The sequence below is a fragment of the Parus major genome, chromosome 9, assembly GCF_001522545.3.
Source record: "Parus major isolate Abel chromosome 9, Parus_major1.1, whole genome shotgun sequence".
NCBI classification, from domain to species: domain Eukaryota; kingdom Metazoa; phylum Chordata; class Aves; order Passeriformes; family Paridae; genus Parus; species Parus major.
Genome location: NC_031778.1, coordinates 9,555,583 through 9,569,986, shown reverse-complemented (window position 1 = coordinate 9,569,986; position 14,404 = coordinate 9,555,583). Strand labels below are relative to the sequence as shown.

Sequence of the window (14,404 nt, the reverse complement as noted above, 5' to 3'; positions counted from 1 at the left end):
TGGAGCAACTAATTCCTTTTAAATACCTAACTACAAAAGGAAGCAACAAGTGAAATATGCCTTAAGTCATTACTGTAGTAATTTAAACAAACTGCCAGGCACTTTGTGTTACTGGTAGCACAGAGAACAGTTTTACTAATTTTTACTACCAGTTTTACTAATGGACAACCACCAAGCCAAAGAATATACTTAAGTCACACACACTTCAGCAAGACGTTCCCATTGTACCAGAGTCTGACTGCAGGAGCTGTACAAATGCAGTGTAAAACATCCACCACACCAGGATGCAAATTAAATTTCACCTAGGTTTCTTTACCTAAACAGTTACCAGAGAAAGCACAATTTCTTAAAAGTTATTAAATATGGACAAGTTTTAGACTAAAACCAGACACACACAATAGATAAGAGTAGTTTGGAATCAGATAGTGGGAATGATGGAAAGGAAACAAGACTGTAAGTGGGTGTACAACATGACTGGAATACAAAGGGTAAATCACATCCTCATAAGGGCACTTGAGACCATATTTATGCCAAAAAAACAGATCTTTATCTTCCTACTACAGTTGGGCTTCATATTCTTAAAGGTTTTTTCCAACCTACACAATTCTGACTTAAGTCCTTTAGAAAGCCATATTTTATAAAGCTTTAGAACCACACCAGACACCATGAAAAGGCACATACTTCTGTCTGACGTAGCACACAACGCTTTGAACATCAGCAGCCGTTTCAAACAGGCATTCAGAGCCCAATAAAAGACCCATTGTCTTCCCTTGTTTGCTGGTGACCTGTGTGCTCTGTCTAGCTATACTTCTGCTACTATCGTCTGACTTGACAAGGATCCACAACACTGCATTGATTATGCTTCAAGTGAGCCACAAAACACAATTTTCAGCCATCTAAAAAAACACAAATGGCAGAGAGCTGTGCAATACCACAGGATGAAATCAAAATTGAAAAATAAAATTTTAAAAATACTGTTGTCAGAGACAGAACTCACATCATGCTTTCTTGAAGTAGTTATCTTTCCATAGTCAATTTAAAGTAAGTCATCAACAGTCCTGAATCTCATGTGAAGAAAGAGGTTTGCTGTGAGAAATTTTTGGTTTTGCTTTATTTTTATCGATCAGGTCATCACATTTTTGGTTTCAAAGCTATTTTGAAGTTACTCTTGTGATAAATATCAGGGAAATTTAGGCCCTACAACTTGCTGTTTATGGTGGGGAATGATTACTCAGTATTTATAGCCTTGGTACCCTGACTACTCCCCACTAATTCACCATCTGAATTGGACAGATACCAAAAGATTCACTACAACAACAACAAAAAAATAGCACCAGTATAGAAAGATCAGACTGGCAACTTTAGTTGCCAACACTTCATCATAAGCTTCAGTACTATGTTCTGTCTGGCCCGACAGCTGCCCAGGCAGCACAGTTACTCCCACAGTTACTCAGCACAGTTATCCACAGCATGTGCTGACTCTTGCAGGGCATTACTTGCAGGACATGGAAGCAGGGAGGAACTGCAAAAAGGCATTAAAGGAAATTTAAACCTACACAAACCCAAGCCTTAAGCAAGCAGTTGCTCTACTAAATACAGTTCTCTTCTTATTTAATACAAATTCACTATCTGAAAAAAAAAAAAAAGCCAAGGGAGTAATTGTTCTCAATTTTTGGTTATTTTGAAAATGTATGTTTTGAGAAATTTGAATTTGATATCCCAAGGAGCATGTATTTCAAACTACCCCTCTAACTGTTCCATAAATAAGTCACACTTGTAGAGCTCATTCAGAAAATGCTACTGCTCAAGTTGTATGACACATCTTTAGCCCCTTTTTAACAGAATTACTCATTCCTTTGCTTTTACATATAATACATGAAGCATCATACCAACTCACCACACAATCATTACACAACACTACTATTAAGGTATTATATTTATAAAACTCTATGGCTTTCTGAAATTCTTCTACATTGCACCATCTCCTTGGGAATTCTCTGGTTCAGCCATTTAATATTAATATTCTTCTTTCTGCAAGATCAGCACAAATAAGCCTGTGCTCAAAAGCTCTGTTTATTCACCAGGAGCTTTGCTATACTCCTGCTTTTGATAACTACAGCTCTATCAAACAAAATGCTCTGCTTAGAGAAGAGCCTGACAAGCTGGAGCCAAGAGTAAACATTCAAGTTATGTGGAAGCCCCTAGAAACAGTGGAACATATCCAACAATCCATAATCATTGTCCACTGTCCCTGAAAAGTATAATTAGTCCATGTCCCACTGGTTCACCAACGGAGCAGGGGAAAAAAAAAGGAGAACATTGAAGTCAGAATGACTAAGCGTATGCAGCATTTGAAAGTCTACTTTTGTTGAAGGGTTGACAGAAGCAATACTTTGAAGTTTTGCCCCTGCTACACTCTGAGGGGCTGCAAAAATCAAGACAAAGTTTTATCTTGTCAGATAAACAGTAAGTAGATAACAAGATTCAGCAGTTGTCTTCATGGAATTTAAAAGTTCCTGAGAATCCCTCTACAACCGCTCTGGAAAGGATAGTACCTGTCCTCTGCCAACAAGCTCGAGTCCTGCAAGGGATGTCATTAGACACTTGGCAACCAGATACTGGGACATTCAGAATTAGATCAGTAAGTACAGCATGAAGTAAAGAGGGAAAGAGAATCACAACCAGCATCAACCTACTCACCCTGACCTAGATAAAAACCCAGGAGGTAGCAAAGCAGAAACTGTGAGTTGCCATAACTTAAATATATCATTGAAAGGAAAAATTGGGCCAAGTGCATATTGTATGTTATAATAAAACCTTTACCTATATTTCTCTTCATATCATTGGCTTCCCTGAATCTGCACTCAACAGCTATTCCATCTGAGGGAGAATTGGTTTTCCCAGTGTAATTATATTTACCATACATTAGATTTTCCATACACTATTTACTTAATTTGTAAAAGTTTATTTGTAGTCCTACACTTTGAAGAATCACCTTTGTTTTCAGCTTTGATAGAAACCAACAAAGAACATATCCCATGCAGTGCACATCTGGCACACCACAAAATAAAGTTAATCAGAAAGGTTTCCAGTTTAAAACTCAGCCTCCAGTAACATTTCATGCTTTCACGAGTTCCAAGCAGGGCTCAAAGACTAAAAGAAAAATACATGTACCTGTTTTCGACAGAAGTTTAGCTTTTGTTTTGCTTTTATGTTTGTTGACACTTTTGGGGGGACTTTTTTCTCTGTGTTTTCAGAGATGGACAAGTGGGGAAGAACAGGCCCACTAAATAATTGCTAATTAAGAAAAAAATTAGCATTATCCATAAAATTTTGCAGAAACACTGAGAATCTGAGATTTCAGTTATTTCTATTCTAGTGCTATGTATTTCAACTACCAAATAAAGCTTTGCCATGTCATAACTATTTCACTGATAGAGATCTCCAGTGTGTGTGGGAAGGCGGATATAGGAGAGACAAAGGCCTTCTGCTTACACAACTCATTGAGCCACCACACTTTAGAAACTCCTGTTAGCATAGCTGAGATAGTTAGGAAGAAAAATTCAGTCAGGCCAGCAAAGTTAGGTTCTTGCTCATTAAGCCTCCTGCTCTTGTATGCAGTGAAGGCAGCAAGGCGAGGTAAAGCTCTCACAGGACATGTCCTCCTGGTGATAGAAGCTGCACTTCAACTAGGAAAAAGAACACTACTTGACCTGCAACACTTCTTGAGGCCCAGACATACCACTGCATAGGAAGATTACATGTGTCAGTCTAGTTTAAAAAGCTCTAACAAGATAATACCTTTCAAGAGGCTGGTAAATGCCAAATTAGATTTCTTCTTTTCCTCCTCTCTGCCAATAAAATATTCTCAGTTATGCACCAAAATGTAATGCTGACAGTGCTAAGAACTGCACATGACTACACAACAAAACTATGTTCCAAAACATAACACCCTACAGGAAGAAAGATTTGGAAACAGTTTCTTTATGTAAGCAAGTTATAACTTTGTTTAGTAATTCTGCACTTCTGATGTCAATATTATTAATTAATCTCTGTAGGATAAAATAATTTCATACTGCCAGAGTACTGATTTCAAAGGCAGTTTGGGCACAGAAGTTAATGGTTTCATAAGCAAAGCCAGTAAATCCTGCTAACAAAGACATTGTTCTACACACAATCAGCTCATGTACCTCTGTATGGTATTAGCAGAACCAGCACTGTACTCCAAGGACACCTGACTGCACAGCTCGTGCTGTCAGCGCTCATCACTACAGCTCAGAACTGCTCCTTCCACTCCAGGGTTTCTAGGCCACATTCCACAGTAAAGGAGATTCTAGAGAAGCATTCTGGTCTGGTCCAACACCAGCTCTGAACCAGACTCAGACTGCTGCCAGTTCTGTAAGAGTGCAGGAAACAGGGACTTGCACAGGTGCTACTGAGAGTCAGGAAAATTGGCAACAAACCAAAATTCAGCACTATTAAAATAACTCCAAGCAGCTGAGCATACCTTTATGTATTCTACTCATTAGCTCAGGTAAACATGGTCTCTGCCCCAGAGTAACAGAGATTTTCTAAATACAAGACCAACAAGATCTTTTTCTTCAACCACATGCATATTAGAATGGGTTATTTGGAAAGATTATAAAAATACCTGTCATTTTTCAAACAGGTAGGAGAAAAATTAACTCTGTAACCGGTCTGCCTTATAATACTATTCTTCATCTTAGGGGAAAAGTTTCTGAATATTCACAGCTATAATGGCAACAGGAGATTAGCACCACCTCCACTTTCTTCAAACAGCAAATTCACTTCCTACTACCACTGCACAACTGAATCAGAGGCCAAATCAGCACTAGCATCATTTGAGAATGAGTATTCAAACAGACATGTCACTGTCTCCTCATTATTCCTCACAAGAAAATGTGAAAATACCTCGTACTGCTCTTCATGAAGAGAGCAAGGAGACAAAAAACCCTAACCAGTGAGTCAGAACTGCCTTTATTCTTCAAAAGGATTTCAGAAGGCACTTGAGGAATGTCAGCTGGAAGATGCCTCCATTCTTGCTGCAGTGACATAATCCCAAATTAGCAAAACCGGAGACTGGACAGCTGTTTATACCTCCAGATGATGAGTAAGCAACACCAAAATATAGGTGTCTCCTAATACAGTATAAGGATTTAAAACTCTTGTTTGCAGCAGTCAAAATTCATGTTTAAGCTACCTGTGCCAGAAAGACATTTCTTAGAACGTGCATTTATGGGGAGGATGGTGTCTCACCTAAGGAAGAGCTGCTCTGAATAATCTCTCCTTGAAGCAGCTGCTTTGCAGAAGCCTTTTACTAAATGAACGTTTTACCCATGTGTGCCACAAAGAAGGTCATTTACAGCAACTGGGGAAAAGTTGGTATTTTAAATATTAGGAAGTGGTTTGGGTTTTTTTCTTTGTTTAGTTTGAGTAGTTGGGGTTTTTTGCTTTTGTTTGTTGTCTGGATGTCTTTAGAGGTCTTCATCCTCATACAATACCGACCTTATAAATACTCTTTGAAGGAGAGTGGAAAACTACTTCCTCTAAGAACAACTCAGCACCTTAACTACTTACTCTAATGAAAGTTTTCTTGCTATTTTACTTTGTATTCAGAACAAGATCCCTATTGTATAACCATGATCTACTCATCTGGAATCAAGAAAGGTTATCACAGAGGCCTTGGCCATGCTGGAGAGAGACTAGAGCAATAAAATTGGAATGAAAGTATTATAGAAGGTACAGAAAAATGGAAGTTAAACATGATAGACTGCCAAAAAAAGTTGAGCTTCTTTTTACAAGTATTGCTGTAAAATTATTTTAATTGTTGATATTACAACATTGGACAATTCCATGTTTGGAAAGTCTTATTTTAGGAAATTTCCTTTCTTCCTATAAATATAAGAGACTCCTACACTAAACAGCAAGCTAAGCACAAAAACGTTTTTTTGTGAGTCAGATGAATTTCCTCTGTCCAATATATTATCTTATCTGCAGATAAGTATTCCAAAGTCCAATACCAACAAAAGAAAGCAAAATGTCTATTTAACTACTGAAATATAATGTATAACAAAGTGAAAACATGTTTAACTAGGTTTTAAACTTTTAACAGTGTTTAAAACAATAATTTCTGTTCAGTATTTGAGCACACCTTAAATCTACCATCAGCACTTACAAGTGTTTATTCAGTTCTACTTAAGAATTAAAGTACTAATCAACAATCTAAAACTAACCTCAGAAGGGCATCTTCATTTTTATGAGCCAGCTCACTTCATTGCAATTCTCCAATCAGAGTACTACAAGTACGAAGACCCCCACTTTTGAAACAGACTATCACTGCAGAGGTCTGTGAATTTTTTTATGTCAATAATAAATTATATATCAACTAAATCATTATGATTAGCAGACTAGTCATGGCTATAATGAGAAGGACCACCACACTAATCAGATGAGAATGATCACTTAAGGTTCCAGATCTGTGAAAACAAACTCATAGCACTCTCTATACATTGCAAGTTCAGTAAAAAATTAAATTAAAACAAATACAGAGAGTTACAACCACACGTTTTCCTTTACACTTCGTGAAGCTTAAAGCAAAGCTGGAGTTTACAATCTAATCTTATGGAAAGATCCTCCAACACACTCAATATGAATCCACAGAAGATTCTTTATTAAATTTCCCTAGGCATAAAGTCAGCACTATGCTCTATACATATACACACACATATTCAATGCTCTATAGTTTTAAAAAACCCAACCAACCTTAGCCATCAAGAGTAGTTTATAAAATCTGGGAGAGTTCAGGCCTTGTTCTAGCTCTGTTTAGAGGAATCATCCACTAACAGTCACTTCAACAAATAACGCATGTTTACTGGGGCAGAAAAAGAAATTACTACTTCTGTTTTCATTCTTCAACCTGACAGTTATGAATGGACCAACTTCAAGAAAGTTAAGTATCAGCATTTTGCTGAATGACGGGATTTATCCCCACAAAGCTTCACAAAAGCATACTAATAAAACACTTTCTAGCCTACAATCAATAGTTCTACCAAAAAGGATACAGATGCAATCAACGTGAAGCAGAACCTTATCTAGTTTGAACAGATGGAAAATCTGCCTCTAAAATCCTCAAGGCTATAGCATGGTATTAAAACAAACTTCACCCTCAAATTGAAGTCAGCAATGGCCATATCTAAGGCTTAAGTGCTCCCACAGAGCCAATCCAACATTTACCTCAGATTTTTTCTTCTATTTAAAAGAACAAAAAGTCAGTATGATAGAACTTGTCCTCTTCAAAGCTGACACAAACCACTCACTAGGTAACAATTTCTTCCTCTCCTTCCTCTCTCCAAGAACATTTAATATGGATATACTTTTATTGAGTAAAAAAGAGGCTTTTAAAATGACGAGAAGACTTTCTAGACACCAAGTATGAAGAAATACAGTTACAAGCTCTATTTTTGTATTTTTTTTTGTCACAGTACACTCTTTCAGGAAATACTGCTGCAGTCAGTTTCAAGTTCAGAGCTTACAGGAAAAAAAAAAAAAAAGATGGCTGCATATTGCCTTATGCAAAATAAAAAGAAAACCCAATTCAGAAGGACTGGTCATGTGAATCTGGATTGTCTGGGTTGGGCAATAACATTTTGATGATCAGCTACCCAATGAAACAAGCTCTTCAGAACCCTCATTTCAACTGATGTTGGCTTCAAAAGACTTCTGTCTAGCTTTTGCCAAAAAAACCCAAAAAACCAAACCAAACCAAAAAACCTTAAGCTTTCTTTAAGTAGTGTTTTCAACTTTAGCATTAAAGTGTCAAACCTACTTTATTCTCTAAATAATACTTACTTCATTTCCATGTTTCTGCAGAAATTCTATTTCTTGTTGTGTGAAGGTAGTCATTGAAATCGACTTCACTCTGTGGGGTGGATTCAAGCCCCGCCTGAAAGAAGCAAGAAGTATTCAGCATTTGGGAAATTTGTCATGGTACAATCACCTTTAACACTACAGCTAGAAGTCAGACAATTTTAAAATCAGAAGCCATCTCTGGAAAGCACACTCACTTTTGGTACTACCATACAATTTACGGCTGTGTAAACTCTTCTTAAAGTAACGCTCAATATACAAAGCTGAATAATAGAACTTCGCGAGACCAATATTTACAATCGCTCATGCAAGGTCACTCCAGCACTTTCTATGCAAATTGAAGAAAACAAAATTAGACCTTTTTTTTTAATCCTAATCTGCTCCACTCTTGCCTCTACCCTTTGTCTCTCACTCTTGGGTTCCTTGGTTGTAGCTTCCTTTTCCTCCAACTCCTTCCTCACTTTGATCTCTTATTACAACTTCACAATAACTAGATTTCTTCAAGCTAAACTGCCCAGCTCGGCCTTTTTCTCTTGCTTTAACCCACATTTCCTGTTTGCTCACAGCATCTTTTTTCTAATTTACTTCTTGCCCCTGCACTCACAGGGGCTTACTCCTCTTCCTGAACACTACAGAAGCAACCACAACAAAAGCAAAAAGACACTGGTTTTAGCATGCTCTCAAATGGGAGGTACCACGGCTAATGCCACAGCTCCAAACATGAGCAGCTCTGCCTTAAGCCCAGATTGGCACCACTCTCACATCCACGCCACGCAGGGCCGGCAGGAACACCAGCCACTTGTGCTGCCACAGCCTGACATAGTCAAACCCAGTTCAGTCACAGCCTGCAAGCACAGAGAGAAAACCTCCTCAGCAACAGCACCAGGGTAAGAAAAAGCTTATTTTCTTTTCAAACTCCTCCTTTAAATACATGCTAACTACTGCTTTTACCCACAAACACTTCCAATCAAACCCAAGTTGTGCTTTGCCCAATGGATGCAAGAACATTCTATCCCACATGTGCCAAGCAGTGGAGACACTCACCCAGGCAATACCACAGGGCCAGTTTAACACTCAGGTTAACCAGGCCTGGATTTCTGAAATCCCATCTTAAAAAACAATTAATATACATCAAGCATGGGATACCAAAGCACACAAAAAGCTTTCCAAGGATGTAACACGGGCCTGACAAATCACTAAGAAAATTAACTGATAGCTGTATTGCCTGTATTTGTCCCTAACCTTTTAATTCCATATTTGGCTCAGATTGCTTTTAAGAACTAAAAAAAAAAAACCCAAAACAAAAAACAACACTGATATCTAATTTAGGACAACTGATGGTTTCCTTTAAGGTCCATAATTAACCCAAGAACATTAACTATAAATTAAATTGTTATCCATAAGAACAGCCTATGACAAAAATCTGGTATTTCAAATATTAACATTATATTTAACTTTGACCGAAAAATTTTAGCACTTCAAGTTTTCCAAGTAAGTCTAATGGGAAAATATTATTGCACATTTAGCCTGCAAATTCACCTTCACACCTAAATTCAAGTGTACCTATAAGACAATTCTGACCCTGTGTTAACAGATCTCCACATTTTTAATCTTAAACTGAATACAGGTTAGAACACTAAGCAGTAACATTTTAGCCTAAGTTTCATGAGAAAAGTTTGAGATAATCACTGTTTGAAACACTTGGATAAACCATTAATGGTATTTTGCTACGGAATGCAGTGATTTTGAGTACCTTAAAAGCAGAAGTCATTTACAAACCTACAGGCATACAAAAATTAGTTTTACAAAATACTATTTGTTTCAGCAAATTTTTTAAATCAGAGCAGCTGACATTATATTCCACAATTCAGCACCTTGACAAGGTAGAAATTTCACTGAAGTTGGTGAGAGAGATTTTAAGATAGTTGATTAAACTACCTTCTCTCAAAATATTTAAATTTCTTGGTAAATTAAAGTTACCAGTTTAACATCTTTCATCTAGCTGTATCACCTACATCGCAAGAAATTACATTTATTAAAATACTATAGTATTATCTAAGATATTTTTAAAGTAAGTATTCATTTAGAGATGATGAAATTTAAAAGAAATCTGTAGGAGTTCTATGCAGTTAAAATTAATTGTTTCAGAGCTGATGCTGGGATTAGGTTCTGCTTATATTTGGGTTTTAAAAGAAACACCTTCTCGGTCTGTGCATGCAAGTAATTACATTTCACTAAATGGCACTTGTAGCATCACACATTGAGTGACAGCATAGAAACAAAGTTGGCATCCACCTGGCATTTCACACAGATATGCTCCATCAAATGTTATATGACAATTACTGTCCCCTGCTTTTACAGTAAGTATAAAAGCAGTTCTGTCTGCCTTAGCCTGTTCAATTTACTCTCCTCCTAGTAATTACAATAGCAGCACAGTTAGATAGTTGTAAACTAATGACTGTTTAAAAGCCAGAGCTATTCACTAACACATTCACATGTTTCTCAGCACAGGCAGTATATCTCAACTTTCCTACTACTAGCTCCTGCTCAAAATTCCTTTTTGCAGTAAGTACAGTTTAAGTGCTCTGTTGTACCTGTGTTTGCAATTTCAAGGCACTGTACAAGTTCTTTAAGGCAGACTTACTCTACACTGATCTACCAGGGCTTTTCAGAGCATTTACATCAGCAAACTCTGATATCTTCAGTATCTTCAGCTCTGTTAAACAGCAATATTAAACATAGTTGAGGCCTAGATAAGATTTTGTTAAATCTCACCAGAGATTTCTGCCATGTCTTTCTCTCCAGTGAAGAGTTCAGCTATATAAGATTTCACAAGGTTTTATAAGGTTTCCTGATATACACATCATATCCATATGGGATAAGATGAATTCACATTTCTCTTACACCATCCTGCTAAAAGAAGGAAGACATGCCCCCTTAAAGATCAGATCTCCACACAGAGGTGTCAGATGTCTGACAGCATGAAAGAGAGCACGTCAGTGGTCCAGGAGGACTGGAAATTCTGAACAAAACTTTAAGAGCCATTATCTAAAGTAAACTATAAATTTTAAATTATTGCAGTAAACTGCAATACTGAACAATCAAGTATTTATGTCCATTGAATATGGCAAAGGATGCAGGGAACCTATGTAAAGCTTCCTCTTATGCTAAAGCAGCCTAAGTCAGCCCAGAACAAGGAATTCAAGACAAGAAGCTGCACACAAACACAGCCCAAACATATGCATTATTATTTGATAAATTACTTTGATTCTACTATTAGAACAGCAAACTCTCTATTTTTTCATGATGTCTAAATAACATCCATGAATTGCCTGGAATTTCCCTTAAACAGAGTGTAAGATTTTTGAAACAGGATTCAAGGTCCAACCCTTCCTTACCTACAGAGATTATTTAATGACCCAAATGATTCACAAACAGCTTATCTACATATGGGGGAAGCTTACTGGTAGACAGCCAAGTACAATTATCCCTTATGAGGAATTAACAAACCTCCTTTTTTGTAGGAAAAATTATTCTTTCCTTGTATTTGACAAGTGTTTCACACAGTTCTAATGCTTTACAGTACTCCCTATTTAACAGGGAATAGAATGGATTACAGTCCCTTAGTGCAAATTATCCATGCCTAAATTTAAGTTGACCCTGAACAAGTATTTGCAACTTGCCCCTGTGCAGTGGTACCAGTTACTCCCTTCCCTACAACAGAAGTTTCAGGGAAGGCAGCAACCAAATGATACCTCAGCACTTAAACCAGACTGCAGCTCTCTCCTCCCAAGAGGCCCTGGGGAAATATGACAGAGTAAGACAATTCTGCCATCTGCATTTATCCAGCACACCAGAGCTAGAACATCCCACACAGAGATCCCACTCATCACTGCCAACTTCTTCACGCTCAGCAATGATTATTTCTGTGGAAGAGCACTGTGACCAGAGCTTCCAGCTCAGAGACTCTCCTCCACTGACCCTCACTGAGTCACAGCTTAGTGTAGGGGCAGCTTCAGAGAACATGAGACCACTGTTCTCCAGAGGGCATTGTTAAACTGGTGCTCTCACAAACAAAGGAAGCTTTAAGGCCACGGACACAGGATTCTGCAGTCTGGCAATTGAAACATTAAACATTCAAAACACAGTCAACAAGCAGAGGATATTTGTTACTAACGTAATTTAGCGGTAAATTATAGTTGAATTTGTGATTGTTGGCAGAGCAGCTGTCTGCAAAGGCCAGGGCTGGGAGGGGAGGAAAATGTAAATAGTGAGCTCTGACAGAACAGAGGGTCCCTTTCGTAGGACAAATGGTGGGCAGACGGCTGCTCAACACTGCTAATGTCCCCTGGATCAGATTTTAACACCATCTCCTAACCTAGGAGATGAAAATCTGATCCCCTAAAAAGCAAGAAGTTAATGAGGCAAGTCAAATACCTAGCCACCACAGAGCAAGCACCCCACATCCCCAGGTGTCCAGAAAACAAGCATCAGAAAACCCAATGTCACAGCCTTCATTAGTATTTCTGTGCAACTGTAATTAGCAAAAGAGAAGCAGCACTGGCCATTCCTCATACTCGTAGACCTCCCTGGAGACCCTCCGCCATCTCACAAGCTCATTTATTTTTAATTGCAGAAGACTTATACACACATTTTGAAGCAGAGTTGAGGATAATTTAGGTTTTTTTCTCAAAAAATACCCAAACATTCTTTCTGAACTGCACAGTGCTCACTGTGGTATAGAGACATTTCCTTTGCTCTCCTGCCCTGCAACTCAAAACAAGAAATTTAGTAACACAGAAAATAGCCTTAAATATATATATATATATACACACATACACACACACAGAGACACAGAACACAAGAAGTAATTTTCCAAACATGCTCCAAAGGAAAAAAAGGACTGAAAAGTCATGCTAACACAATCACCTTCACTCTAGCACTGTTTATTTAGACTATTTTAATTTTTGCTAAACTTCTAGGGAAAGGACAGTAACTCATCACCACAGCACAGAGATGCTATAGTTTGTTACTAATCTATCTTCCATCCAATACCTCCATCTGTCTAATACAGAAGTCCCCTACCCATGAAAAGTTTAAATTTAAAATTTCAACTAGGAACAACCAGAGCAACCAGAAGGCCAACAGCTGTAAAAAAATAGCATGAAAGGGCTTTAGCATTTCTCAAAGTACCTAGTATGTTCTAAATATTCCTTGTTGCTGAACAAGAGACTTCCTAAGTAAGATGGGAGGGAGGTAAGAGGACAGTGAGAGAAAGGATAGGAGTGCCTTACTTATCACAGCAGATACAGAAAAGAGTCAAGATTAACTATAAAAATTATATAATACAGAACATGTGCAAGTGGACTCTTAAACAGGGATGTTTCCCATTGGTGAACTGAAAAACATGTTCTTTTTATCAAAGTTGGGAGCAGGCTGACTTTGAGTGCTACAGAAGTGCTTGAAAGCAGAGATACATAGACAGCTGAGATACAAGACACAGGCATTTGATAAGACAAAGGGAAAGATGTCACTGTCAGCAGGCCACATGGGAGCATCCAGAAAAACAATAGTCATAGCTACCAATAGAATCCTTTGAATCAAAGGACTTCTGTCAAACTAAAATAATCTCCCTGCCAACATTTCCCAAGATGCGGGTTTGCTGTAATAAAGAGAAATCTTCCTGTGGTGTATGACTGTAATCCTTGACCTGAGCACACTCCTCCTCCAGAGCATCTCCTCCAGCTCTCAGGGCAGAAAGTGTATGTATAATTCCAGATATCTTATATTATTGTACAACACCAAAAAGTTTAATTACCTTGTGTGATGCTAACATCCTTTTTTTGCCCACATGAAGAATTTAAACACGGGACAAGTGGAAGTATTTTAAGAGGAAGCAGATTCACGCCCCTGTGCATCAACTTTCTCCTGCGTGCACCATTTTGCACAGCAAAACTTCTGCTCTGGTAAACCTGATCTGATCACTTAAACCCCAGGTACTACAGGAAAAGACCTCCTGTCATTCACACTTCGGACTTGACAAGACTCACCTTCAACATTTAAGTCAGAAACAGGTCTTTTTAGCAAAGCCACTAGTTCTGTCATTGTTTTCAGCATAATATGAACAAGGTAGACATATTATTTTGGGAATCAGTAGAGGGAATAGTAGGTTTTTAAAGCTAAATCTAGTAATACATAGCATCATTCTTTTGATACACCTGAAATATTTAAAGGAAATTCAGGATGGATCCAGAATTAAGATTTGTGAATAGACAGGACAATGAATAAACACTTCAGAAAACAGTAAAAAAAGTTATACTACAGTTTTAAAGACTTTAGTGTTAACTGTATCTAGAGTAACATGCCTATTTAAGATGATACTGATGTTAGCAAGCACTTATCAATTAACTGAGAAACCATTCTGAAGGAGACTTTTTAATCTATTAGTATTTTAATCTTGCATTGAGCACTTCATACTTGAAAAAACTAGTCTACTTGACTCCAAGAATACTTCCTG

At 37.7% G+C, this 14,404-nt stretch overlaps 1 protein-coding gene across 12 annotated transcripts in view; it reads right to left on the bottom strand.

Annotated features, from left to right (window-relative positions):
- AGFG1 (ArfGAP with FG repeats 1) overlaps nt 1–14,404 on the bottom strand; it is a 36,374-nt gene that overhangs the window by 19,077 nt on the left and 2,893 nt on the right. For all 12 annotated transcript variants that reach the window (XM_015637474.3, XM_015637475.3, XM_015637476.3 and 9 more), the window contains exon 2: nt 7,870–7,963. In XM_015637474.3, coding sequence (XP_015492960.1) covers nt 7,870–7,963 — 94 coding nt within the window. The remainder of the gene's footprint in view (nt 1–7,869; nt 7,964–14,404) is intronic.